General features: G+C 33.4%; 1 protein-coding gene, 1 long non-coding RNA gene and 1 other non-coding gene across 3 annotated transcripts; 2 read left to right on the top strand and 1 right to left on the bottom strand.

Annotated features, from left to right (window-relative positions):
• Positions 1-365: 365 nt before the first annotated feature.
• Positions 366-6,524, top strand: LOC129230661 (cuticle protein 16.5-like). The gene is made up of 3 exons (XM_054865076.1): positions 366-444; positions 2,754-3,161; positions 6,348-6,524. Exons 1-2 carry the CDS (start codon positions 433-435, stop codon positions 3,147-3,149), a joined length of 408 nt encoding a protein of 135 aa, XP_054721051.1. The 5' UTR covers positions 366-432; the 3' UTR covers positions 3,150-3,161; positions 6,348-6,524.
• A 1,301-nt stretch (positions 6,525-7,825) lies between these two features.
• On the top strand, positions 7,826-7,913 carry Trnay-gua (transfer RNA tyrosine (anticodon GUA)). The gene is given in 2 exon segments: positions 7,826-7,862; positions 7,878-7,913. It is a non-coding gene; the product is annotated as a tRNA-Tyr (tRNA).
• Positions 7,914-15,654: 7,741 nt separating this feature from the next.
• LOC129229278 (uncharacterized) lies at positions 15,655-25,908 on the bottom strand. Its single transcript, XR_008581076.1, has 3 exons — positions 25,752-25,908; positions 20,927-21,080; positions 15,655-15,784 (listed from the first exon to the last, which is right to left on the bottom strand). It is a non-coding gene; the product is annotated as an uncharacterized LOC129229278 (long non-coding RNA).
• Positions 25,909-26,132: the final 224 nt, after the last annotated feature.

Genomic DNA, 26,132 nt, shown 5'->3' with positions numbered 1-26,132 from the left:
ATTTCTGACTCAAGCCATTGTTCAAGCGTCAAAACTTCAACATTTAACGAGACGAAATGCATTTGCACAACGCTGTTACCCTGACAACTTCCGAAGGAATGATAAGAAAGCGAAAAATTCCTCAGGTCAGGAAACCTTTTACCAGCGTTTATGCAAAAAAACATGCTTTATGCCTTATCCGACCCTGGAGTGTCGTCTTACATCAAGTAATACGTGTACCTCAGATTAGAGGTGAAAGAGTTTAAGGGAATAGAAATAGATTTTTAGGGAGCTGTTAAACCATGAAATTGAACATTTTTAGTCACCACCTGGTGCAAATTCAAATTAGAAGTTCCCTATATAAACTGGAGAGTTTGTTCCAGGCTATGATTCGTCTTGAAGCATTTGGTTAGTTGCAGTTGAGGAATACTCCTTCAAATCGTTTTCATCACAATGAACGCAATGGTAAGATTGATTTTTACTAACGTTCTGTTCATATAAAGTTTATATTTTGTACATTTATTTCGTTCTCAGAAAAAAATGCTGCATCGTAAAAAAGTATCTTTAACTGTAACTGTCATGATGTAAGTTTTGTGAAATTTATTCTTTCTCACTCTTTCTCATATACTGAATGCTGAGTATCAGTCTATATCCATAACTTTTCCAATGTAATAAACAATAATTATCTTCTTTGTGAGAGCTGAGTTTAAAATCCCCTTTTATGCTGTGACGTCTCGGATACTTTTGTTTTCTTTTACAACCACTTCCTTGTAGAAAATGAAATTTTTCTTTCTCACTCTTTCTCATATACTGAATACTCAATATCACAGTCTATATTCATAACTCTGCCAATATAATGAGCAATTATGTATGTTCTTCGCGAGAGCTGAGTTAGAAGTCTATTTTTATGCTGTGACTTCTCGGATACTTTTATTTTCTTTTACGACCACTTCCCTGCAAAAAGTGAAATTTTTCTTTCACTCTGTCTCATATACTGAATACCTAATATCGGTCTATGTCCACACTCTGCCAATATAATTGGCAACTATCAATTGAACAACTATCTTCTTCGTCAGAGCTGAGTTAAAAATCTCCTTTTATGCTGTGACGTCTCGAATACTTTTATTTTCTATTACAACAACGTCTCTGCTAGCAATATACTATTGTTTGATAGATTTGCTCTTTCTGTGTACTTTCTCTTAAATGTTCGTAGAGTTTTCTTTTAAAAAAATTGAAAAAAAAATGTTAATTTTTATTTTAAATTTTGAGTAACAAAAGTTAACCTTTATTCTTTTCTCTTAATAGAATATTTATTATATTGCTAATCATTTATTATTTATGTATGCAGTGCAGTATATTCATCTTCTAAAATTAAGCGGTGATACAGTTTTACCTCGAAAAAAATGTTTAAATGTGAAATGATATAAAATATCTCCAGACATTGGCGTTGTTTAATAAATTTTTGGAAAAGAGTAGAATTTATTTGGTAATCTCAGTTTTGGTTAATGGAAATTCTACCTTAATATTGTTGTATATAGTTATATTAGATTATTAAAAATATAATCTAGATTACATATTAATACATATTAACATTTTAATACATTTAATACAATTAACTTTTTAATTCATTGTAACTCCCTAGCAAATAATTTCAATTAAAAAATGTGAAAAAGTAAAATCTTGAACTAATGTAACATGCTTAGCTAAAAAAAAAAGCTCAAAAATAAAGAAAACATTAGAACATCAGTTAAAGAAGCATTGGACGTGCTTCATTCCCCTCTATTTAATTTCCCTTTCCTTCGACTATTACATAATATTTTTTCATCTATATAGCTACTTATCACATGAAGCATGCTATATTAAGGCTTAATTTGACTGCCAGTTTACAAACGGTATATCTTAGAGTTTATTATACTCTTATAATATTTTTGTTTAAAAAATATTACGACTGTAAACAGGATTGACAAAATACTAGTATGTTATACGAATTTGTATTTACAGTAAAACCCCTTCTAAAGGACACCCATCAAATGTGGACAACCCTCTAATGCGGAAATATTTTAATTCCACAAATCCAAAGGAAAAAAACATTATTAAATCCCTCTCCCGCGGACACCCCTCTATTGAGGACAAAAAAAATTGTCCCGTTAGTGTCCGCATTAGAGGGGTTTTACTGTATTTCTTAGATTTAAAAATAAGCATATATGTTTTTAACGCCAACTATATTGTTGCTGTAACTATGAGAATCAATAAGGAGTTTCGACTGATCAACATACTGCAGTGTTACCCAACCTTTTTTTACCTGCGGGTTAAACCTCATGTTAAAATGGATTTCGCATGCAAAGAATACAAAAAAAAAAAAAAAAAAAAATTATACATTTCTAAAAAAATATATAAATAAATGGGAAAACAAGGATAAGGAAAGAAAATTATAGGTCGTGAATGGTTGTTATCATTACTTGATGCCTATTTTATTAATTGCATCTGTTTCCACAGAAAAAAGTTCTGAATATTTGGCTTCAAATTTGTGACATTGACTAATCATGGATTTTAAGTTGCAACATTGAGCAAAGCAATGGCTACAAAGGTTAACTTCGTGGGCCGTAAGTTGGACACCGCTGATCTACAGAAAATACTAGAAATAAATTCCAATATCTTATTTAGACATAAATGCAGTTGTACAATTCCTCCCAACTGTCCCTCAGTTATAAATGTCCTATAATTACAACATCTCTCGCCTTACACCAGCAATTTCAAAAAACTCTTGTTTTCAGCTGTCCATCTTCTGTCTCGTCGCAGCGGTACTCTCCAGCGTTCACTCAGCGCCGTACCTAAACTATTACTACAATACTCCTTATAATTACGCAGCGTACAGAAACGCCCTCTATGCAGGACTGGCACATCTGTATCCATCAGCAGCAGCAGCTCCCGTTGTAGCAGCCGCTCCAGCAGCTGCAGTCGTTCCAGCAGCTACCCCAGTGGTTCCTGCAGCAGCTGCTGCTGTAGCTCCCGCCGCAGCTGTACTCCCTGCAGCTGCTTTGACTGGTGCTCCAGTGACTCCTCTTGATGCTTACGCAGCAGCAATGAGATATCTTCAATATGGATACGGATACGGGTATGGATATCCTTACACTGCCCCATACACTTATCCATACTACAAGAAAAAATGAAGCACTACACATGTAAGTTATTATTATTATTATTATTTTTTTTTTTTTTTTTTGGAACACAAGGTTTTAACCTCATAGTTGGGGCAAACTTTACCCCGCAGCGTCATAATATTGTAGTTAGGGTCTGCGTAGCCTTCACAATGTTGCCAGGTTAAGTTTTCCCCAACTATGAAGCAGGGATTAGTAACGGGAGGGATTAAGTCCAGTTATTGGCTTAGAACAAGCGGAGGCAAAGATCCGAAGTCACGTTATTCAACTGCGACGACAAATGGCTGACACGTTTTGAGTGAAACTCGTGAAAGAGACCTGATTTCCTCTAATACTGTGCCTTAAAATATATCATGTGAATTGGGATCCCTGCTTCAAGAATAGAGGGTTTTGCTCTCTTTACCCTTTTTATTCCTGCTCAATGGTTTTAGCCCTAAAATGTCTGATTTCTTAAAAATGTTTTTTGTAAAATAATATTTTTATTTTCTTTGTTGTTTAAAGCACGGATAAATTATTTTAAAAGTCGCGCTTTAATTTGACCTTCAGCAGTCACGTTTTTTAACAAAAAATAAGGGTTGCGTGTATTTCCTAAATAGTCAATGCGAAATGTGTGTGTTAATAACATAATTAAGGAAATCATGTTTCAATAGTCTTTATGCTTCGTGCGGAAAGGGCCCATTTAATTTTTCGTCTGTGGATGTTTGTTTTATTTAATAGTCACTGGACTAGATTACGTCATGTATATGATAGGGTTTATACAGACTTACGAGAATGCAACGAATGCTGAGTAAAGTGGTGACTAAAAAGTAAATGAGTTATTGCTGATGGGTGGGAGGAGACGGAATTAATACATATGTGCTCCTGCCAAATAGAATCCACTATAGACTATAGGAACCCTATTCCAACCAAATTGAAACATTCGGTCTTTAAAGGTTAAACATGCTAAACTTTTACCCAAATATTTGAATAATGTCTTATTGAGATTATCAACTCTACTCAACCTATCTATACCATAAGAGCATTTTCTTCTTTTAATAATCAACTCAGTGAAATAATTCTTTAAACTTTATTTCTTTTCTAATTTTTAAAATTCCCTTTCTTTAAGTTGTATCTGTCAAGGCAAATCCTGAAGATATATGCTTTTTCCCCCTCGGAACTACTAACTCATTCACAGCTATTGGGGTGCTAGTTAAATGCACTTAACTTCGCGTGAATAAAAACCTTAGTTCGATACGATTTTTTTTTAAATTTATTTATTTATTATTAGAATGCAAAAAAAAATTGTCATTCTGGATTAAGTACTCTTTATATACTCAAAAAATACACAGTTTTATTATACTACTAGCAAAAATACCCGGCGTTGCCTGAGTCAGTAATAATTGTGAGAAACAATCGCTACTTTCATTCGTTTTCTGTTTTAACTGAAAGAACTCAAAACACACAGCTTTGACGTGATTAAAAATCGAACTTCTTCCTTACCCATAAAAGTCAAATAGCAATAAGTATGAAGACCGAAATAGTATTCAGTTAGAAACAAAAGCACGACATTTGAGCATATAAAAATTGGAAGAATTTTTAAAATATGTCATAACGAAAACAAAGATCACTAAAAAAAACCGTGCGCTTTATTTATTTAATTAAATAGTACACACACACAAAATCTCTACTATGCTTCCCAAAGAGTGCAAAAAGTGCAGTTTCCAAATATTTAAATAACTTTATGTTTGCTCCGGAGAATCCTTGATTCAAAATTTTCATAATGATTACTATTAATATTGCTGTTGTAAGGCAACTAGTTTCGGTAATAATAGGTTTTATATTTAATGATTTAATGGGGAAATTACATGAAATTTACTGTTTTCCATCATAACTTTTTTAAACTGAGTTTTTTAGGAATAAATTATAGCCTATGTTTCTTCCCGAGAATGTAGCTATCTATGCTAAAAAAATGGTTAAAATCGGTCCAGTAGTTTTGTAGATTACCCCGGACATCTTTACATATACAGAAGTAGCCTTTTATGTATATTTTCATACATGGAGATGTATGCGTGCGAAACTTAAAGAAAATGATCGCTTCCGGAAAATGACTGCTTACGGGAGTCGCATGCGCGTAATGTTGAATTGCTAAACGTATGTACTTTTTTATCAAAAAGTTTTGATGACATAAACTTACAATTTTTGACAGTGTTTTCAAGAGTCTACAGAAATACAATTTTCAGAAAATATTGTTAATTTTATAATTTATTAAATTGTAAATAATAGTCACTTTTTAAATGAAAAAAAAAAGACCGTTTTCGACTATAAAAATAGCTGTTTGTTAAAAGGTATGAGTCCTAAAGTGAAAACATAATTTCAGTATAATTATGAATACATAAATAAAATGCGGTGAAAAATTTAAAGTAGTATGTCATGTAGTTTTCTAGAAAAAGGAACAGGAGTTTTAAAATTGACGTTTTGAGAAAATTGCGTGTGAAAGTAAAATTGTACGTACATTTCTGCCCAATTAATATTTAAACTGTGTCATCTTTAATCTACTAGAAACTTTAATTCGGTGCCACTTGAAAGTTCTTGATTTTAGTATATCGAATGTATAAAAACTTATTTTTTTTTTAAATGTTTTGGAGTACCAACTCTTCTTATTAAGAACTGATTATTGAGATATAAATGCAACCTAAAAAACAAAACAACTATTTTCGCAGGACCGCTTCATTTCTATGTTTTGAAGAATAGATTCCTTAAAATTTCGCACAACATGTATATGCAGTTTTGCTGAAAATTTTACTTCATTTTCCCACGAACTTTGAAGCGTCTGTTGTTTTCAAGTTGTTTTTTTCATTGTGTTTTATTCACATGAGGCGGGGTTTTTTTTTTCTTTAAAGTTATTTGTTGCTTTTTAGTGCTATGTATTAAATTAATATTTGTTTTTGGAAAAAAAATGTATTTTTTAAAAAGAAACTAGTTGGTTTATTTACTGATAACCATTTAGTTTCAACACTTAATGTACAGCTAAATTATATGCTACGCTCTTATTCGCATATTGTAATAATATAACTATCTCTTTTCATATCACTAAGCATTGTTAAAGACGGGGTAAAATTAATAGGTTACACCTCGTTAACTAATATACAAAAATAAATGTTTGGTTTTTTTTTTTTCAATGTGTTTCTAAGATGTTTTCCTAATTACGTTTTGTATTTTATGCTTTTTTAGGGTTTACTGAAGAAAAGTGATAGCTTCAAGTAAGAGTGAAATATCAAACGTTTTGATTTTACTGCTTCTGCAAAGAGACACAACATGTTATTTATTTTCAAAACAAACAACTTACCGCTTTGGCATGTGTTCATTAAAACATCTTTGTATTACAATTTATATTGAATAAAAATCTTGCTTTGCTTAACAACTAGTCATTCAATGTGTTCTTATGAAAACTCTACATTCAAATGTATAATCCCTGTAATGCTTGTAATATAATTGCATTTATTTAATTATAATATTAAGCTAACTTGTTTTTTTTTTAAATAATTTTTACGATTAATCAATTACATACGGGGCAAAGTGGACGGAGCAAAGTAAAATAGATTGTGTCGTTTACTCACGCAATCATTTCCTAAATCACGTATGCATTCCTTTATAGAATAATTCATTTTCATTTCTTCATTTTGTAATTCACTTATATTTAGTCATTCATTCACTTATTTTCTTATTCATTCACTCGTTTTCTCACTCATTAGTTTTTCTTCATTTGTTATTAATTAATTAGTTTATTTATTCGATTATTTTTCCGTTACGTTTCATTTATTGATTCAACCTTTTATTTATTGATTCATATTTGATCAAAAATATGTTTTAGGAACATTCGAAACAGAAAAAATAAAATTAGCCGATTCGGCAATTTGTGAAATAACTTCAGTTACAAATGCAAAACAAATTAGCCAAACAAAACAAAGAAATATCATCTTCCTCTACTTTTGATAACCAATCGTATATTCTTATAACTAAATTATCTAGCACTAAATGTTATTCTTGTTCGTCTTATGGCAACAATAAAAATGTAGTTCCATAAAGATATGATAAATATCGAATTTAACATGATGAAAATGGCTGATTAGGAACTAAGAACTACGTAATTTGCATTAATTTCTGACGTTTAGCTAATGCTTTTTGATTTCTCATTTCTTTCTACGTGGGCCAGAATATGCACAAGACTTAAAAAATTAATTTCGAAAGAATAAAACATTAAAATCATACAAACAAACAAAAATTGCAAGGCTTATAACTTATAAGCATTACGTTACGGCATGCGCTTGTTTTACCTTTTTCATCCGCCATTAGACGGTGGCTGCAGTGCCCCCTATAGTTTATTTTAGTTGAGAATAAAATACAATGTTCCTTCTTAATGTACCGTAATTTCCAAAACAAATTTCCAATTTGTTCATTTTGAAAAGCTCAGTCATCATTATCGTTAAGTAAATATAAGAAGTAATTTCAATTGTTGGAAGAGCGAAAGACATTTTTAATCAATGGAAAAAATATTAACTTCCTATTCCTGTGGATCATCGAAAGTGTAACATGTAGTATTCCGAAGGTAGCACCTGGCAGTAAACCAAAACCTCACTAGATAGCGCTTACCCTGACTTGACATTTTGCTTTGCTGTGCTTTAATATAATCTTTTCCCCCTCTGAGCGTGCCGTCGATAGCTCAGTTGGCAGAGCGGTGGACTGTAGCTGGTTATAACAGTAATCCATAGGTCGCTGGTTCGACTCCGGCTCGACGGACTAAAAATAATTTTATCTATGCTTTTTTTTTTACTGTAAAAGCACTTATTTTCGCAAAAATGAAGGTATCGGTGATTTCGCGAGTTTAAAATTTCATAAATTATTTGAGAGCAAAGAAAAAAAATAATAAAGAAGGTAAAATTCAAAATTTAGTTTAAATTTTGTCATCTTGAATTCAAATTATATGTTTTTCGCAATCACGAGTGTGTGTGTGTGTGTGTTTGTGTGTGGGGGGTATGTGTGTTTGTGTGTAGGGAGTACGTGTATGTGTGTGTAGGCATGTATGTTTGTGTCTGTGTGCAGGCATGAGTGTGTGGATAGCTGTGTGTATGAGTGTTTGTGTGCGTGGGGGCGGGGTATGTGTATGTGTGTGTAGGCATATGTGTTTGTGTCTGCGTGCAGGCATGAATGTGTGGGTAGTTGTGTGTATGTGTGTGTGTTTGTGTTTGTTTAGGTGTCTGTATGTATGCGTGTGTGTATGTCGTTTGTGTGTGTTTGTGTTTGTGTGTATGTGTTAGTGCGCGTGTATGTGTGTGTGTGTATGTGTGTGTGAGTGTATGTGTGTGTGAATGTATGTGTGTGTGAGTGTATGTGTGTGCGTGTGTATATAGTTGTGTATGTATGCGCGTGTGTGTAGGATATGGACGCAATCTGGAGACGGTTTTCGATATAGGAGCAGCATCGTGAGGAGCCGGTCGACGGTGATTGTGCAGAGGGTGGCGGTGGGAAAATAAAATGATATGACGCCAAAAACAGTCAAATGAAAGCAATAAGCAATCGTGATTGCTCAATAAAATGTTTAGCGAGGTTTAAATTTTCGCCCAGGGGCTATACATTAATTACGTAAGGGTCCCGAGGGGGAGGAGAGTTGAAAAATTCTCTGCATCTCCTTACTATGGGGGGAGGGGCGGCAAACTCATTCCTACGTAATGTTTTTCTAGTCGATATTTTATATTAGAAATCACACGGTGAAGTGGTTTGGAAGGGATCATATTTCATTTGCGTCTGGTAGGTAAAAAACATATAAGAATGGGACAGTTTTTTAATTGTTTCACGAAGAATGGATGGTGTAAAATATAATAAAATAATCGCGCTATGTATGGCATGTTTATTTTTAATTAGTCGCATTATATACAAAAAACGTCGAAAAACATTCAGTCTAAATTACAACTTTTTAGTAAATGTTTTTTTACACTAAAAGGTTTTTAAAAATAAGTTAATAATAGCGAATTTCATTGCGATTACAGTGATGTAAGATTCTTATACATTCGACAAAAAACTGTATTGAGTCTCAATACAGTTTTTTGTCGAGATGGTTTGTTACGCGCGACGTATTTAATTATGCTGCGTGTAACATCACTTAAAGTACTTAGATAACGCGGACCAACCACGACGTCAGCGAGAGCAAGAAATTAATATAACTTATCTGTTGAAAAATAAAAATCTTTAGTTTGCGTCAAACTGGGAGTTTTATTGTAACTTAACCTTTTCTAACAACATTTTATTATTTTGAAAAACAAAATGGAATCTTACGTAAGAATAGGAGGGTGGGGTTTGAAAAATCTTACGTACCCTTATATGAGGGGGAGGGGGGTCAAAAATTGCCAAAATTATCCTTACTTACTTAATGAATGGCCCCTTACATCGATTTAAAAGCCTCGTGAAAATAAGGGATTTTATAGCAGTTAACAGCTAATAAACTCGACGGATGAAACTTTCCTGGATTTCTTGTAACTCCGAATCCGAAGCACGCGTGTCTGCAGTTTTCTCTTTGTTTCTGGATTTTAAACTTTAGTTTAATCTTTTAAATCATTTAATCAAAAATATTAAACTCAAACTTTAATTTCTTGACAATAAAATTATTTTGATGAAAATTTCAAATCTTTAAACCACTTTAGAGTTAAAAAGCGTTTTTATAAAAAATTTCAGACTTTTCAAAACTAAAATTACTACTTTCTGCATACCATTAAAATGTTATTCATTTTGTTTACCTTGAAATAGTAGAAATATTTTAAGCGGGATAAAATTAAAACGAAATAAATCATATAAAATGCTTTAGAATATCTATCAAGGATTTTGGGGAGAAAAATGTATTTTAAAAGAAATGTCAGATTTCTCACGTTAACCAGAAGTTGTAACTACTCACACACATACTTGTTCTTTTTCTTTCCTCTGAATAGTTTTCTAAAAGAAACATTTGCTGCATTAAAACGATTTCATAAATATGTTCATTTATCGGGCACAAAATTGCAATTCTTTAACAACGCCTTGCTTTTACTCCTACAGATGGCGCCATAAGTGTACGTTTTCTGTCTTCAAGTTCTCTCAGTAAAATCATGGACTCGAAAAATATTTTCCATTAAAAGCAGGTTCGCTTTAGAATTTTAAGCAACAAATGTGCTTAGTATATTTTTTAAAAAAAGGGAAAAAAGAAAAACTTTTTTTTTTTTTTAACTCTGTGCTGCAGTACAATTTACTCAAAGAACAGCAATGAGAACGAGTAGATTAACCGTTTAACCGCCGAACTATTGACGGATGATCAAATTTGAGTAATTTTTTGAAATTATGTCTATTTATGTCTAGTAAATACAGAAATAAAATAAAATTTCCAGAAAAATTTTTTTTACTATGTTTTTCAGTGTGTTCCATTTTTGGAACATTGGCGCTTTGCATGAAGTTTTTTTTTTTTTCAGAGAATTTTTTTAAACTAAGAGGTTTTGAATGCGGTTTTTATCTTAGCATACTTTATTGCGGAGAAAATAATATTTTAAATTGCATTTATGTACATATCAGAATTCAGAAAATCCAATACAAAAATAACTAATGCCCATGATATGAAAGGAAGAATTGCATTCCTTCATTGTATATCTTGATAAGATGAGGTTGTGGCACATCTATCTTGCATTTCTGCGCATTTGAGTAACATTTTACAGATGCAAGTGGTTCATGTGTATAAAAATTAGATACTAATGTAACCACTGCATTATCATTCCAGCTGCACAGGTACACTGATCCATCAGATCGATAGTCAAAATTTCCTCGATCTTCTTTAGAAAGGGCTTTTTTAGCTTTCAGTGGACAATGGCCAGTTCGGTTTTTACGAAATGTTTCCTGTTGCTCGTACACCTTTTTTGATAGCTGAGAAATTAAGTCATATGATGTAAAAAAGTTATCAAAGTATACTTCATGCTTAGACGTGTCAGTCAAAACTGGTAATAGATAATTTACAACTCTGGATCCTAATTGCACATGAGGGGATCCTTCTTTTTTGCCTGAATAAATCTCCATGGAATATGGGTATCCACTTGAAGAGCACAGCATCCAAATTTTGAAGCCGAATCTTATTGGTTTTCATATAATAAACATTTTACATGAATGCTGACCGTAGTAGGGAACCATAGATTCATCTATGCTCAATTTTTCATGAAATACACCAAATTGTTGAAGGTTTTTACACTATTCTTCGTAAATAGGGTATACTTTTCTTAGTTTGTCATTTTGTTTTAATTCATGGTTGTCCATCAAATGAAAGTTGTTTTTTATTTATCGAAAACGATTTTGAGGCATAACTGTTGGTACAATTGGTACAGATGTATCTTCTGCACTGCTCCAATACATATCTTCAGAAGGAACAGAATGGTACCCACTCAATTGCAGCAAACCAAAAAATTGTAGGATTTCATCTCTGTCAACATCTATTCTTCCTCAGTGATATTGCCTGGTTCATCAGGGGGTAATTGGCATATATCTACATCTGACAATGTCTCTAAATAAGCCACAGCTTGTTCTACAGTAAGAAATCTTGTAGACATTTTTTTACATTTATGAACAGTTGGTATACATCAAACAGAATTTCGTTTTGCTCGAAAACAAAGCAAGCGAATTATTGAACTGCATTTAAAATATGAAGAATAAAACGCTAACTAATATTATTTTTTATTATCACGTGACAATGCAGCTGTCCAAGCAGGTGTGGATTCGTCGCCATATAGTCCGTCAAACAGAAGACTGTTATTATTTTCTTTACTAACGAAACATCATATCCTTTCAAAATACAGTGAAACCTGTGTAAGTTGACCACTCGCGGTGCAGTACTTTGGCGGTCAACTTAGACAGGTGGTCAACTTATAAAGGGCGGTAATGTTTTTTTTTTTTTCGTCATTTCTTGCACCATGTATTCATTTTTTGAGTAATTCACCCTTACTCTTTCTGTTCAACTCACTTTCATTATTTAACATCATTGAAAGTGAAACAATAATTAAAAATACTATTCCAATAATTTTGTTATTTTTTCCTTGTTTTTAACTATATTAGACACTGTAGTTTTAGAAATTCTATATGTGCCAGCTAATTTTCTCTGGCTTTCTTCATTTTCAATTAATTTTAATGTTTCATACTTTTTATTAATTTCAAATTTCTTTTTGAAGCCTTTTTATGTAAAACTTATAGCACAAAGAGCAACAAGCTCGACTCTGCGTATCCGCAGTGCGAGGGGTCCGCGTCCTTAAAGGGGTTAACGGCCCTAGAAATTGAAAAAAAAATAGAAAAAAACTAGTACTAAGACTTATTCACTTTACAAATAGAAACTGCTAGCCACTAGGGAGGGGCCCTACATATTTTGTAGCAGAGGGGCCCAAAATGTATAGATCCGGGCCTGCTCTTTGTAGCCCAATTCTTGTGTTGCCACATGCAACTAAAAGAAAAGACTTTAAACTTCTCTACTGACACCTATTTTCATTGAACAGAGTACAAAAAGCAATCTCAAATAGAACAGCAAATGAAAAACAAGTTTGGAGAATAAAGAGCAGCATAAGCTTTATGCTGCTGTTTAAATGCTGCTGTTTAAAATGCTGCTGTTTAAAATGCTGCTGTTTAAAATGCTAGTCTGTCATCAAAGCATTAAAAACATTCTTGGAAAGCTATCAAAAAGAAAATAATAATAATAAATAAATAAAACATTCTTGGAAAGCTATCAAATAATAATAATAATAATAAATAAATAAATAAATAAACAGATAATAAAATAAAATAATTTGTTGAAGAAAGTTTAAGAAAATAAACCAAGTGGTCAACTTACAAAGAGTTTTTTACAATACTCCAAACCAAATTTAGCGTACATTAGTGGTCAAGATAGACAGGTGGTCAAGATAGGGAGGTGGTCAAGTTACAGAGGTTTTCCTTCATTATATGAGATAGGACTAATTCCGTTCCTGACAAAAGCGGTCAACATAGACAGGTGGTCAACTTACAAGGGTGGTCAACTTTACAGGTTTTACTGTATAAACTTTCTTGGTTTTGCCAACATCTACATCTGAGTACATTCAAAATTAGAAAAAAAAAAAAGAAACATGTATTACGAAAAATGAAATTTCCCTTTGAAGTCGAAAGATTTACTTCTTGGAAATTTGACTCCCTAAAAGCGCCAATGTTCCAAAATTGGAACATGCTATTTTGAATCTGTACACCTTTCGGAAATATCATTGTACATTTCTACAAGCATTTTAAAATCATACATTGAAGTATTTTTCACAACTATAATAAATATCATCACGTTTTCTGAAAAAGCCAATTTTTGGTAAATTTTATAAGAAAAAGTTGCAAAAAGCTAAAAAAACACTCATCTTTGAAAAATCGCAATAAATAATTGAAAACATATAAACAATCAAGCAGGAAATCAAAAAATACTTTGAAATAAGACTAAACTGTGTTAAAAAAAACTTGTTTATTTTAACGTTATTTCTTGGGAAAATTTTCACTTAAATATGATGTTCCATTTTTGGAACATTGGCGGGTAAACGGTTTTAAAAAGAAGCATCCATCCATCTTTCAGACCGGGTTGTAAGATGAAAAGTTTTGAAAATAGCCAAAATACTACTAAAAACGCCCCTCTACTTAAAACTAGCCAAAGATTGTTGACATGTGTGAGAACTGCACCAACCTTTCCATAAGATTAAAAACTTTAATAGTATAACCTAAAACCACACTTGAATATTTTTACCACATTCCCCGCATTTATACCCAAAAAAGATTTTAAAGTGACATTTCTGCCACCTTAATTTTTTTTTTGGAAATACAGTCTCTATTTTCTACACACAAATCTACTATAATAGCGTGGTGTATGCTATCTTTGCTCTGTGACTAACTTGATCGCCTTTCTTATTTTTTTCATGTGTGGTCATAAATTTCTTACACGCTTTTTCTTTCTTTTCTTTTTTTCCCCCATTGTAGCAGCTAAGTTTCAGAAAACGTAACCTTTCTGTCCTGCGTCCTGACACTGTGCGGGGACATCATGACAGGTTTCATGAAAACGGGACTGTCCCGTTTATAAATCGGGACGTATTGTCACCTTATCCACGCTACATAAATATCACGTTTTTTTTTTTTTTTTTTCAACATTTTTGACGCCCCACCTTTTTTGTCACAAAATGTCACATTTCACCAACTCCCCATTCTTCCTTTGTCACATGGCACGCTACTTTTCATGAACATATTCTAAAAAAATGCATGTCACACTTCTTCCTCCCCTATTGTCACAAGCTGTCACAATTGCACAAACTCCCCCCTGAAAGACTAACATCATTTGTAGAGTGCCCCAAACATGATCAATGAGTAAGTAAATTGTACAAAATCATTTAACTGAATTATCATTCCGGATGATGCGCAAGTGCATTATATATATATTTTTTTGCTTCTTTTGACGTTGATGTACATATGAACAAAAATGGTAGTTTTGAAAATTACTGCATATTACTAGGCTTTCCACCATATTTTAGATTTTTAATGAAATTTTAAAAACATTTTTCTTTACAAAGAAGGAAAAATCCTGCTATCCTTACTCTTAATCACTGTCACTTATGATTTCATAACCTGTAGTAAGGTTATTAAGAAAATTCTATCAAAGGAAAAAACGTCGCAGAAAAAAAAAGCTTTGTTTCACGCTAACGAAATTAAAATTTTCTAAACCTCCTCAATTCTCAAGCATCACTCACACTAAAGTTTTTTTTTAACTAAGCTGGACTGCTGGTACAGTTTTGAAACTCTTTGCATCGCATGTGAACAAAGTGGAACATTTCAGAAAATTTTCTCTTTCGGTAAACATTTACCAATATCTGCCCAGGATTGAGGTTTCTTGTACCAACTTAAAGGAAAACGCAATGTCTTCCCGCAGTGAAGTTGATACTTTTTCATTATTTAAACACCTATTTTTATTAAAATATGTTTTAATTTTTTTTAAATATACGCTAATTTAAAGCAATAAATGCAAATACATAAAAAAAAAACTTTTTGCAATATCATGCGCACAAAACGAAAAACAAACTTCTGAGACAAAGAGGTTTTAACAGCTGCTATTGACAGTAATGTCTCTGGCGATAGTTTACAGTTTTTTACGATAACTCGATGGGTCCCCAAAAAAAATTCATTGAAATAGGTCCCCGAACCTGTAAATCCGCTATGGTGCCGTTATCTTTATGCGCAGCCCAAAAGTTGAACTTGTGTCAAGGGTGCCCCCCCCCCACAGAAAATAAGAGCCCCCCAAAAAGTGAAAATAGCCCCTCAAAACACACACACACCCTTAAAAATTTCAATGGCGCAGTCTGCGCCATGACCCCCCCCCCCCCCCCCCCCAGGTGGGCAACCCTGCTTGGGCCCTTGTGGAGGAACCGCTCATTTACCGGTAATTCTTGCACCCTAGACGAACTGGGGCTCCAAAAGTGGCATTGAAAACAAAAACAAGTACAGATCAGAGTTGATATGCCTTTATTCAAAGTACGAAACATTTTCATTGTTACAGGTTGTCAACGCTATTCTGGATGTAGACTAGTTACAAGCTATCTAAGAAATGTAATTTTCTGAGTTTCTTGTTGAAGAATCTGCAAGTATAAAAAAATAAGAAAAAGTTTTTAGAAAAAAGCAAACTCAGAAAAGCAAATTTTTAACATTTATTAATTGATGTTAAATTACAAAATGTCACCATCATTCAAAACAGAGCAGAATTAAAGTGTAATGCTCAAAATTATCTACTAAATGTTCTTTAAGAAACGTCGGACTGAACAAGTATAGCAAAGAGTTTAACGAAAATACATGCAACGTAATATCTTCAAGAAACAAAATATTAATAATAATAAATAAAAATAATAATAATAATAAATAATAAAAAAACAATAATAAAGATAATTAACTTGAATTCTGAAATTTTGAATTCAAATTATGTTTTTCGCAATCACGAGTTGCGACAGGGCCCTACTCATTGGGGGCTATTGTTTCTAGAAACAGCTCCTGTCCTCCCAAGTCTACCCCTCCTCCTGGGCGGTTACGTGTGTATAATTTTGTGTGTGTGCAGGCGGGTGTGTATGTGTAGGCACGCGTGCGTGCATGTGTAGGCTTGTGTGTGTGCGTAGACCTGTGTGTATGCACGTAGGCGTGTGTGTATGCATGTAAATGCTTGTGTGTATGTGTGTGTGTATGAGCGCGCGTGTGTGTAGGACATAGACGCAACCGACCAGGAGGAACAGATTCCAGGAGGCAGTGCTCGGAGCCGCGCCTGCAGAGGCTAGTGGGCGGTGGTGCTGGTGTCCATGGCCCAAGTTGAAAAAGGAACCACAACATCAAGGACGGTGAAATGAAAGCAATAAGCAATCGTGATTGCTCAAAAAAATTTGAAAAAAAAAATAGAACCGACTTCAAAATTGCTCTAAAAAGTGAAAAAATAATTTTATTCTTTGAACACCATCAATAATACTTTTAAACATAATTTTTGAAGTTGGCGCAAAAACAAAAAGTAAAATCCAGTTTAACCATGCTCCGCTCATATTTTTTTCAGAAAATCACCCAAAGTTGGAATGAAACATTTATATCGTTGCTCAAATATGCTGTCATCAATGCATAATGTATGTTGTAAGGCCCCTATATATATAGCGGCTCTAGTTTGTGGTAGTGAAGAAACTAGGCCTGGGTTAAATTTATAGTTGTAGTTGAGTTATGGCTAAGAATGATCTTATCTATCGTTTTTGCGCCAACTTCAAAAATTGTGTTTAAAAGTATTATTGATGGTGTTTAAAGAATAAAATTATTTTTCACTTTTTAGAGCAATTTTGAAGTCGGTTCTATTTTTCTTTTCAAAATTTTTTTATTTCATTCTTTTTAGTGTAAATGTAGGTATTTCAGTAAAAGTAAGAAGTTACCATCACGAAACTTCACCATATTGTTTTCATAAAAATGCTCCATACTAAAAAAAAAAAAAAAGAAAGAAAGAAAGAAAACTATAAGCACGCTTAGGTGCCAATCGCTTAAACTTTAAGCGATTGGCACTAAAAATTTATCTTTGTTCCTCTCTGGAATTCATTTGTGTGTTAATTTAATTAGAACCACTTAAATATTACGTTTTCCCAAACTAATTTGCATTGCACAGCATACAAGTTGCTTGTGATGCAATCCTGTATAGTTGAGGTAAATCTAACCTGGTAGTATTGTGAAGGCTAGGCAGATCCTGATTACTGCATCACCTCGCTTCCAGGTTAGGTTTACCCCCACTATGGAGCAATGACACTAAAGAAACTTGATGCTTGCTTCAGAGATGCCTTTATTCAAAATTATCATTACAATTACTATTAATGTTACTGTTATATGGCACCAAACTTTTATAACAATGGGTTTCATATTTAATCATTTAATAGGGAAATTGCATGAAATTTACTGTTTTTTGCCCGTAACTTTTTTTCTAAGGAACAAATATGGTCAAATAAAGTAATGAGACCTAAGTTGAGCCATCCCCTATCCATTAAAAAAAGAATCATCAAAATTGGTTCACTAGGTGAGACGCTGTGAGTGGACAAACAAAAAAAAAACATACATACGGTATGAACTGATAACCGCCTCCTTTTTGAAGTCGGTTAAAAAAAAAAAAAAACATACATACGGTATGAACTGATAACCGCCTCCTTTTTGAAGTCGGTTAAAAATAATAATTATAATAATGTCAAATTCGTTTTTCCCTATTTTTCAACAACATTCTGTTGCAGCAACTATTCATACTGCTGAATATCAGATAATTATAAATTCACTGCAACTTAATATTTTTCTTTTTTAATTTTTTTTTTCTTCTTCTCTCTCTCTCTCTCTCTCTTTTTCTTTTTTTTTTCTTCTCCTATTTCTGGATGTCAATCCTCTGTATCAACTTACGGGATGTTGGAGAAACTGTCTCCATATCAATTAATGTCCAATGATTAGTTATTTATTGTACTTCACGATGCAGTAGTTTCATTGATTAATTATTGAAAGTTAAGAAAAAAATATCATTAAGGTCCCTAACATTCAGTAACAATGTGCTACAGATTGTGAAACATAATAGCCAATTGCCTAACCACCCAGACAGCATTCGGTGTGTATATTGATCGTGTCATTTCATGAAAACTAGGTAAATATATATATATATATAAGGTTAAGGCAGTGAAAAGCAAAGGGATGTCAGTAGACATTTTCAAGTTTCGAGTAAAACGCCTTTAAAGTTCGGGTACTAGGTAGGCTATTATTGAAATATTTTTCTAAATCATGCTGTATAGCAGCGCCTACCAGAGCTACTAGTACCATCTCTTGCAATAAAACAGAGGAGAGGTTCTCTTACCATTTGTACTAATTATCTTCGCAGTTTTTTACTTTGGCACTTACATCTCTTTGCTTTTTACTGCCTCATGTGTAAGTGTGAACTGTGGATTTCAATGTAACATACGTATTTAAATAAACATTTAAAATCGATAAATCATTCATCATTGGACCACATTACTATTGATGAAGAAGCATTATAGACATATTTGGAAGAAATTATCCTCATATGTATGATAGCCAATGATCGAGTAACGCTCCTGACGTCATCAACAATGAAACTCGCGGAACGGCATGATAATTTGATAATATGTTTTGGTAGTGTTTAAATGCAGGGAAAGGCTTTATTGTGACAAGACTGAACTGGATCCGATAACTTAACTGTTTCACTGGTAAGACTGTATAATTTCAGGAGAATGAAGAAACGAAAAAGTAGTCAACAATGAACGCTATCTACTGGAGTTTAGGGTTAATCCACCGGAGTTAGGGTTACAATGTCAACTATCAAAGTATCACCAAACAGGCAATGGCTTCTTTCAAATGTAGAAACAATTTTCACCCGTCATACCTTGACCGGACGATTTTCCAGTTTATATATAAGAGGGAAATGAACAATTATCGAACTCTCTCTCTCTCTTGTGAAAAAACTCAATATATGCTTCCTCCTTAAGTATTTTAAAAATAATCAATTTCTGTTTTTTAAACATTGTATAAAATAAATGTTTTAAATTTTAAAATTTGACCGGATACATCTTCGAACTTTACGGGTGATTAGTATCCATAGAAAGTTTTTGAGGTGTTTAAACAACGCCAGCACCCTCACTTCCGACAAACCTGCTACTAAGCACGTAAGGCACCGATAACATGAAACGTCTAAACGTATTTTTTTATTTTTAATACTTTTTGAAATCTGAATTCCCAACGATTTGAGGTGTTAGAAAAATCGGGAAAGCTATTTTCGAAAAGAAAAACATTGCTCTGTTAAAATTAGCAGTGAAAAAAATGATAGAAATATCCAACAGTAGTTAGTGCTTCATCTAAAAAAAAAAAAGCAAATAAGGTTGATTGAACATCGTGTCTGGATATCACACCCGAACTGACGACACCGGAAATAGACAACTTCCTCCACACCACTTATCTGAGGCAGAGTTTCTCAACCTGTGGTCCACGAGCAATTTTCATATGGTCTACGAACAGCTGGTAAAAATATATCATTCTTGCAGCTGTAAATAAATTTATTAAATAAATTTTTCGATTCACCTCAAATCATCTGATATAATTGCTGACAAAATATTATTTCTATTGTATGTGGTCTGCTTAAGATTTGGGAGGGTACCTCACACTGTAAAAACGATTCAGGAATGTTCTTTGGAAATAATAGGCAGCTGATATGCCCAATTTCTGCAAGTAACATATCTTGCAAAAAAACAGGAATGTTTTCTGCTAAAACTCAGTAACCTTCCTGAAATCATCCTTAAATTTTTCTAAATAATAGAGAAATATTTCCGGTTAAAGTCAGGCATGTTTCTAGAACCTTCAGAGAAAACTTAAGTAGGTTTTAAGTAGTAGCTTAGCGTCTTCCTGATTTGTCAAGAAAGCTCTAAAAGCATTGTTGCAACTAGAGTCAACGCTAAGGCAGAATTACAAGTACCAAGCATCTCGCTTGCAATTCCTGAAAAGCTGTTGAATCCAGAGACTTATTCACTCTCATTGGGAGCTTATTCAATCTGGATGCCGATACATGTAATAAATACGTTCAGTTAATCTTTAAACTAGTAGCTAAAAATATTTTTCCCAACAGTGAGGAGTCTACATTCGTGCAACTTGGAATAATTCAGGAAACTTTTTTGACAAAGATACTTAATTTTTCCAGGAAAATGGTGAAAACCTGCGAAATCCCGAAACGTTAAATGGAAACTATCAGTTACGTTTCGGATTTTTTTTACAGTGCAGTAGTGAAACAGTTGAGAACCAATCTGTAATGGTATAGTAAACAGCAGGGAAATGTCGGACAGGAGATCAAAAAGAAGATCAAGAATCAACCAAAATTCCACGGACAGAAAATCCACGTCCAAAAGGTCCGACGGACAGAAGATCCAAGTGACAGAAATGTCTGCAAATATTTCATTTTCCATTCTTTTGCGTATTTGTCATCTACGTTACTTTAGCTTTACTATACAAACTTGTTTGTTTGGTTTCCGATGAAAATAAATCACAAAAAGAAAGTCGAATTCCAACGTTTCCCTATTGCTAATATGGAATCAAAAACACGTTTCTTCAAATATCTCAAAAACACATTTTTGTAGAATGCCGCCGTTTACCTGCCAACAGCAGCACTGATTCACAGTACTGTTATAGCTTCGAATAACTATTCCATCCATAGTGACAATTACATGCTATTGAACAATACTTACGAAATCAGTGATGATGATAACTTTTTGCAGCATGCACAACTCCGTGTCCATGATACCCATGGCTCAGAGCAGGTTTGTAGACGACGCCATGATGGGGGACATGTCCTCCAAGATAATGTACAGGCTTAGTATGGTAGTGTGCGGCATGAGGTACCTTTGAAAGAAATAATCAAAACATAATTATATTTTTCGCATTTTAAAATCGAGAGTTCACAAAAAGGGTTTATGTTATGCATTGAAGTGAATTACTAAAATAAAATTTCTAACATCCGTTTGTCAGGAAACAATGAAGTGTGCCATATTTTTTGAGATTAAAGCATGGTTGTGGAGAAAATACCTTTAAAAAAATCAAACGTGAAATAAAAGTATAAAATTTGGTTAAATCTTTCTTTTGAAATCATTTTAAAAACCATTATTTTTAAACATAGTTGCGAAGAAATGAATGAAATATTTTCTAATTAAAGAGAGAAGTATTGAATTTGAAAAATCTTTCTTCTAAAGCCAATAAAAAACCCACAAATAAAAATTAAAATGTTTTATAGTTTCCCCTTTTTCCTCCAGAAAAAAATCAAATTTCTAAGCGTTGAAGTAATGTTAGATTGATGCAATTATGATAGCAATGCCTTGAAGGACATTGCACAGTCAAAACAACTTTGGAGTTGTTTTGCGGACAAAAGTTGCTGATCCTTTGATATCAAGCTCATTCAATCGTTTCAATGTACTATTTCAAAGGAAAGACGACACTTTTAATTTCTTTCTTTATTTATGTAAGTGACACTTATCCTGCACGTGGGTAACATATTTGTTGTGCAACTGTGTCAGAAACAACTCGCTGGTCAAATTACGTGATTTACATTACAAAGCAGAGTTGTCACGAGAGCTCGTTGTTTGCTTTAGCACGCGCCTGGAGAAACAAATTAACGATTGTGTCCAAATTACGTGGTCAGACTGTATTGAAACTGTTGGGAGAATTTTTTATACAACCCGAAATTTTACTTTCGTTGAGTTTAGGAGTTGATTCAATGCAAGCATTCAAACCACATGATTTGGAAAATAAAAATAAAAAAAATGCTTTTAATTGTCGTTTACAAATGAGGCAGTGAGAAGCAAAGGGATGTAAGTGGACATTTTCAAGTTTTGAGTAAAACGCGTTTAAAGGGGCATCCTAGGTAGGCTTTCATTGAATTTTTTTCTAACTCATGCTGTATAGCAGCAACTACCAGGGCTACTAGTACCATCTCTTGCCCCAAGACAGAGGAGAGGTTCACCTACCACGTGTATTGGTTATCTCCAAATTTTTAATTTTGCCACTTACATCCCTTTGCTTCTTACTGCCTGAAATGATTTCACACTTTATGGGGAGTGGGTTTGCTAAATTGTGACAGTTTGTGGCAATAGAGAGGGAGGGGTAACAAAAAGTGCAACATCTTAATTTGGTTGCAAAAAAAAAAACAAAAAAAAAACATTTTTACGTGACACATGACGATGGGAAAGGATTGGCAAAATGAAGTGTCACATTTTTCAAAAAAAGGTTAAGTATCTTGGGAGCTTTCCACAAATGACATCACGCTTTGGAAAGGGAGGAGGTTCGTGAAATTGTGACAGCTACTGACAAGGCGGAGGGAGGGGGTAACAAGATATGTGACATCACGCATTTTTTTTTATTAGAATAGGTAAATTAAAAATAGCATAATATGTGACAAAAAGGGGGGAAGGGTATGATGAAGTGTAACACTGAAATGTAATACATTGTGACAAAGGGGGAAGGGGAGACAAAAAAGTTGAAAAAAATGTGTGACATTATTTATGGACACACACACACACACACACACACAAACACACAGCCCCTTGAAAAAAGTGCAAAATCATTTATATACAGCCTCTTAACCAGTGTGTATGTTCGATAAAAAAAAATAAGTACAAGCAACTCCAACATGACATCAACTGAATTTACTGTTAAAGTTGAGGTTAAGAGTTAAAATTAAATGATCCATCCTAAAATGTGAAATAAAAGAGTTTTTTGTTTTCACGAACGTAGCTTCTTTTCCGTAAAATGATAGGAGACTTTCCTAGCATTCAAAGCAGTCGAAATACAGGGTGTCCGAGAAAGATCCGTACAACTTCAAAAATTTATTGAAAAAGAAACAATAGGGTTGCAGCGAAACTAATTAGTACATTAGATAGAATAACTCAAAAAGTTTTTTTCTGCAGTATGTTTCTGACCATATATGGCGCTACATGTCACGCAAAGGAATATTAAAGCATTTTAGCTATTTCAATGGCGGATCGAGTGAAGAAAGCTCAATGTGTTGATGCGTGGTTTATCGAAACAAAATCCTATAAGCAAACACAACGGAACAAAACATCCAAACAGCTGTAGTTACTATTGATGTTAGTAGTTAGTTTAGTGTAGCATGCTGAAGTGTAGCAAGCGTAGTTAGTTAGTGTAGCATGCTGAAACTGTCGTGGATGGAGTTGGATTATCGTCTTGATATTGTTCGTGCTACGAAAGGGTCTCATAACTTAAGTTATAGGGAAAAAAAAACTTTTTGAGTTATTCTATCTAATGTACTAATTAGTTTCGCTGTAACCCTATTGTTTATTTTTCAATAAATATTTGAAGTTGTACGAATCTTTCTCGGACACCCTATACTTTAATTGAGTCTCATAGGTTTTATACCATTTTTAACCACTGCAAATATAGCGTCCTGCTTCCGTATTTTTGAATCTAAATATATGAACTTTTAAAGGAAAAAAGATTAGTTAGAATATCAGGAGATAACTTAGGACAAAAATCAAACACATGCAACAAAATAAGATCTATCAAAGCTGACAGTTACTAAATTCAACAGATAATAAGCTTTATAAACAGTTTTCTACGAAAGAAAAACATTATTATTATCGTTACCGTGCAGTTTAAGTCATTATTGTTAATTTGTGTCCAGGAATTTTCTCGATGATGGAGCAAGTCTTGAACAATTTGAAGTTAAATCTAGGGAACTTATATGATGCAAATGGAAAAAATCTTTGTGAATAATATCAACATGATCTAATTAATGCAACCCTAATCTAGTAATCAAACACATCAAATTTTATGAAATTTTAAAAGAAAGATCTTTGAACAATATTAAAACATTAATTGTAAGAACAGTCTTTATAAAGATTAACCATAACCAAAATCAAAGCTATTTTACGGAAAATAGACAAGATGTATCATAAAAGTTTTTGTTGAAGAGTTTGCCTAGCTAGGAAGATAAAAAGGAACTCTCTTCAGAAAGTACCCCGAAAAGCTGTATTGTGTGTGTCTAGGAAGTATCTCGAGTGATGACTGAGGTGAGAAAAAAATTTACATATCCAGTTAATTAAGGGAATTCCAAAATGCTTGAACAATCAGAAGTTCATTATACAGTCACTTCAATAATTAAAGACTTAATTTACTGATAATAATATTTTTCGTTTTTACAGTTACGAATAGAGGTTAATACTTCGATTTTCGCGAACTTGTCTTAATCGCGCAATTTTAATCTCGAGAGGTATTTTTCGTGGTGGCCTTTTCAACTTTCGGTTCTGTTCATGTAAAGTACGCGAAGTTTTCAGCTCGCGATATCACTGATATCTCTATTTTCGCGAAAATGAGTGCTTTTACAGTACGCAATACTGTAAAAGTACTTATTTTAGCTCGTCATAATTGCGAATATTTAAGCGACATATTTTTTCGCTGTTGATTTTTCAACTTTCAGTTCTGTTATAAAAAATTCGCGACATTTTTGCTAACGAAAATAAATGCTTTACAGTACAGTCTCTCCACGGATGATATGGAATTCGCAACTCCAATTAACTATAGGGGGCTGCGCTATAATATAACTAACTATAGGGGGGTAACGCTGCAGCCACTGTCTAATGGCGGATGAAAAAGTTAAAACAAACAAATGCTGTAACTTATAACTTGCTTCGACGCTTAGTGAATGACAGTAACATTTCATCGTGTTTGTGGGAAGCTTTCTTTTCTATTCTTCTGAAATTACATTATATCATAAACTGTTTGAAGCATGTAATTTACCCCAAAGAAAACACGAGGAATGGAATGTTTTACCTTTTTCGTTAGTATTGTTAATCACCGCAAGGTAGCGTATTCGATCGCTGGAGTTGCAAATTGGTAAACTTCCAGTTAAAACGAGTCTATCTTGCCGAGAGAGAAAAATATAAAAAAATCATACGCATTCTTAGCCAATTTCATGTGGCTCTGCCTAATTTAAAGGCTTGACTCAGTAGCGTAACTAGGGGTTGGCAGGAGTAGCTCTCACCAGGGGCGCAGCAGTCTGAGGGTCGGCATTTCAACTAACTTAAAAAAAAATTTTAAAGAGTTTTTTTTTTTTTGTTATAGAATTTCAAAAAATGCTTTAAAAAATTAAAAAAAAAAAAAACTTGCACGAAAAAGAGCTAGAGATACATACATAACCTCTACTGAGAAGGAACATCATTGAAAACAATTCTAAAAAAGAAATAAGAAAAAAAATTACAGTGCTGCCTCATATTTGTCAAATCAACTAATCAAAATGTTCCAAAAAGAAAAAAAAAAATTTCTTTTGACTTCCCATGTGGGCGACCCTGGGGGGGGGGGCGCAATTTCTTTAGTTCGCCAGGTCCGCTAGACCCCATTGTTACGCTACTGGGCTGACACACATCTGCAAAAGCAAGTATCACTGAAAACTAATAGATGCGTCCATTTTCGCCTGTGAATCGGATGTTTGCCTTTCCATCTCATCGGTGGTCAGACTGTAAAGTTACTGCATTTTTGTTACTACACTGTTACATTCCCACTTACCTCGTGGTGATAAGAAGGCTTGACGTAATGGGTCACATGTGGTTTCGAGTAGGATTTGTGCGCATAAACTACGGGTGCGTGGTGCAGAAGGGGTTTTCTATACCCATGTGACACATGAGCGGCAGGATGGTAACCATAAGCAGCTCCTCCAAGATGTGTCTTGAAGTGAATTTCTTAGCGAAATATGACGCTAAGAAATTTATGATATAATAAAATTTCCAAAATAAAAACATATATATAATTGACGCAACAATGTCGAGAACAATAGCAGGAGTCGACGTACAAATTTAGTATTGGCGTTTTTAAAAGCAAACAACTGATGCACATTAGAACAATATGAATAAAAGCTAGAAACAATTAACGTTTACACATTAAAATTGT

The sequence above is a fragment of the Uloborus diversus genome, chromosome 9 (genome assembly GCF_026930045.1).
Source record: "Uloborus diversus isolate 005 chromosome 9, Udiv.v.3.1, whole genome shotgun sequence".
Classification (NCBI taxonomy): Eukaryota; Metazoa; Arthropoda; class Arachnida; order Araneae; family Uloboridae; genus Uloborus; species Uloborus diversus.
This window is presented reverse-complemented; position numbering and strand designations above follow the sequence as displayed.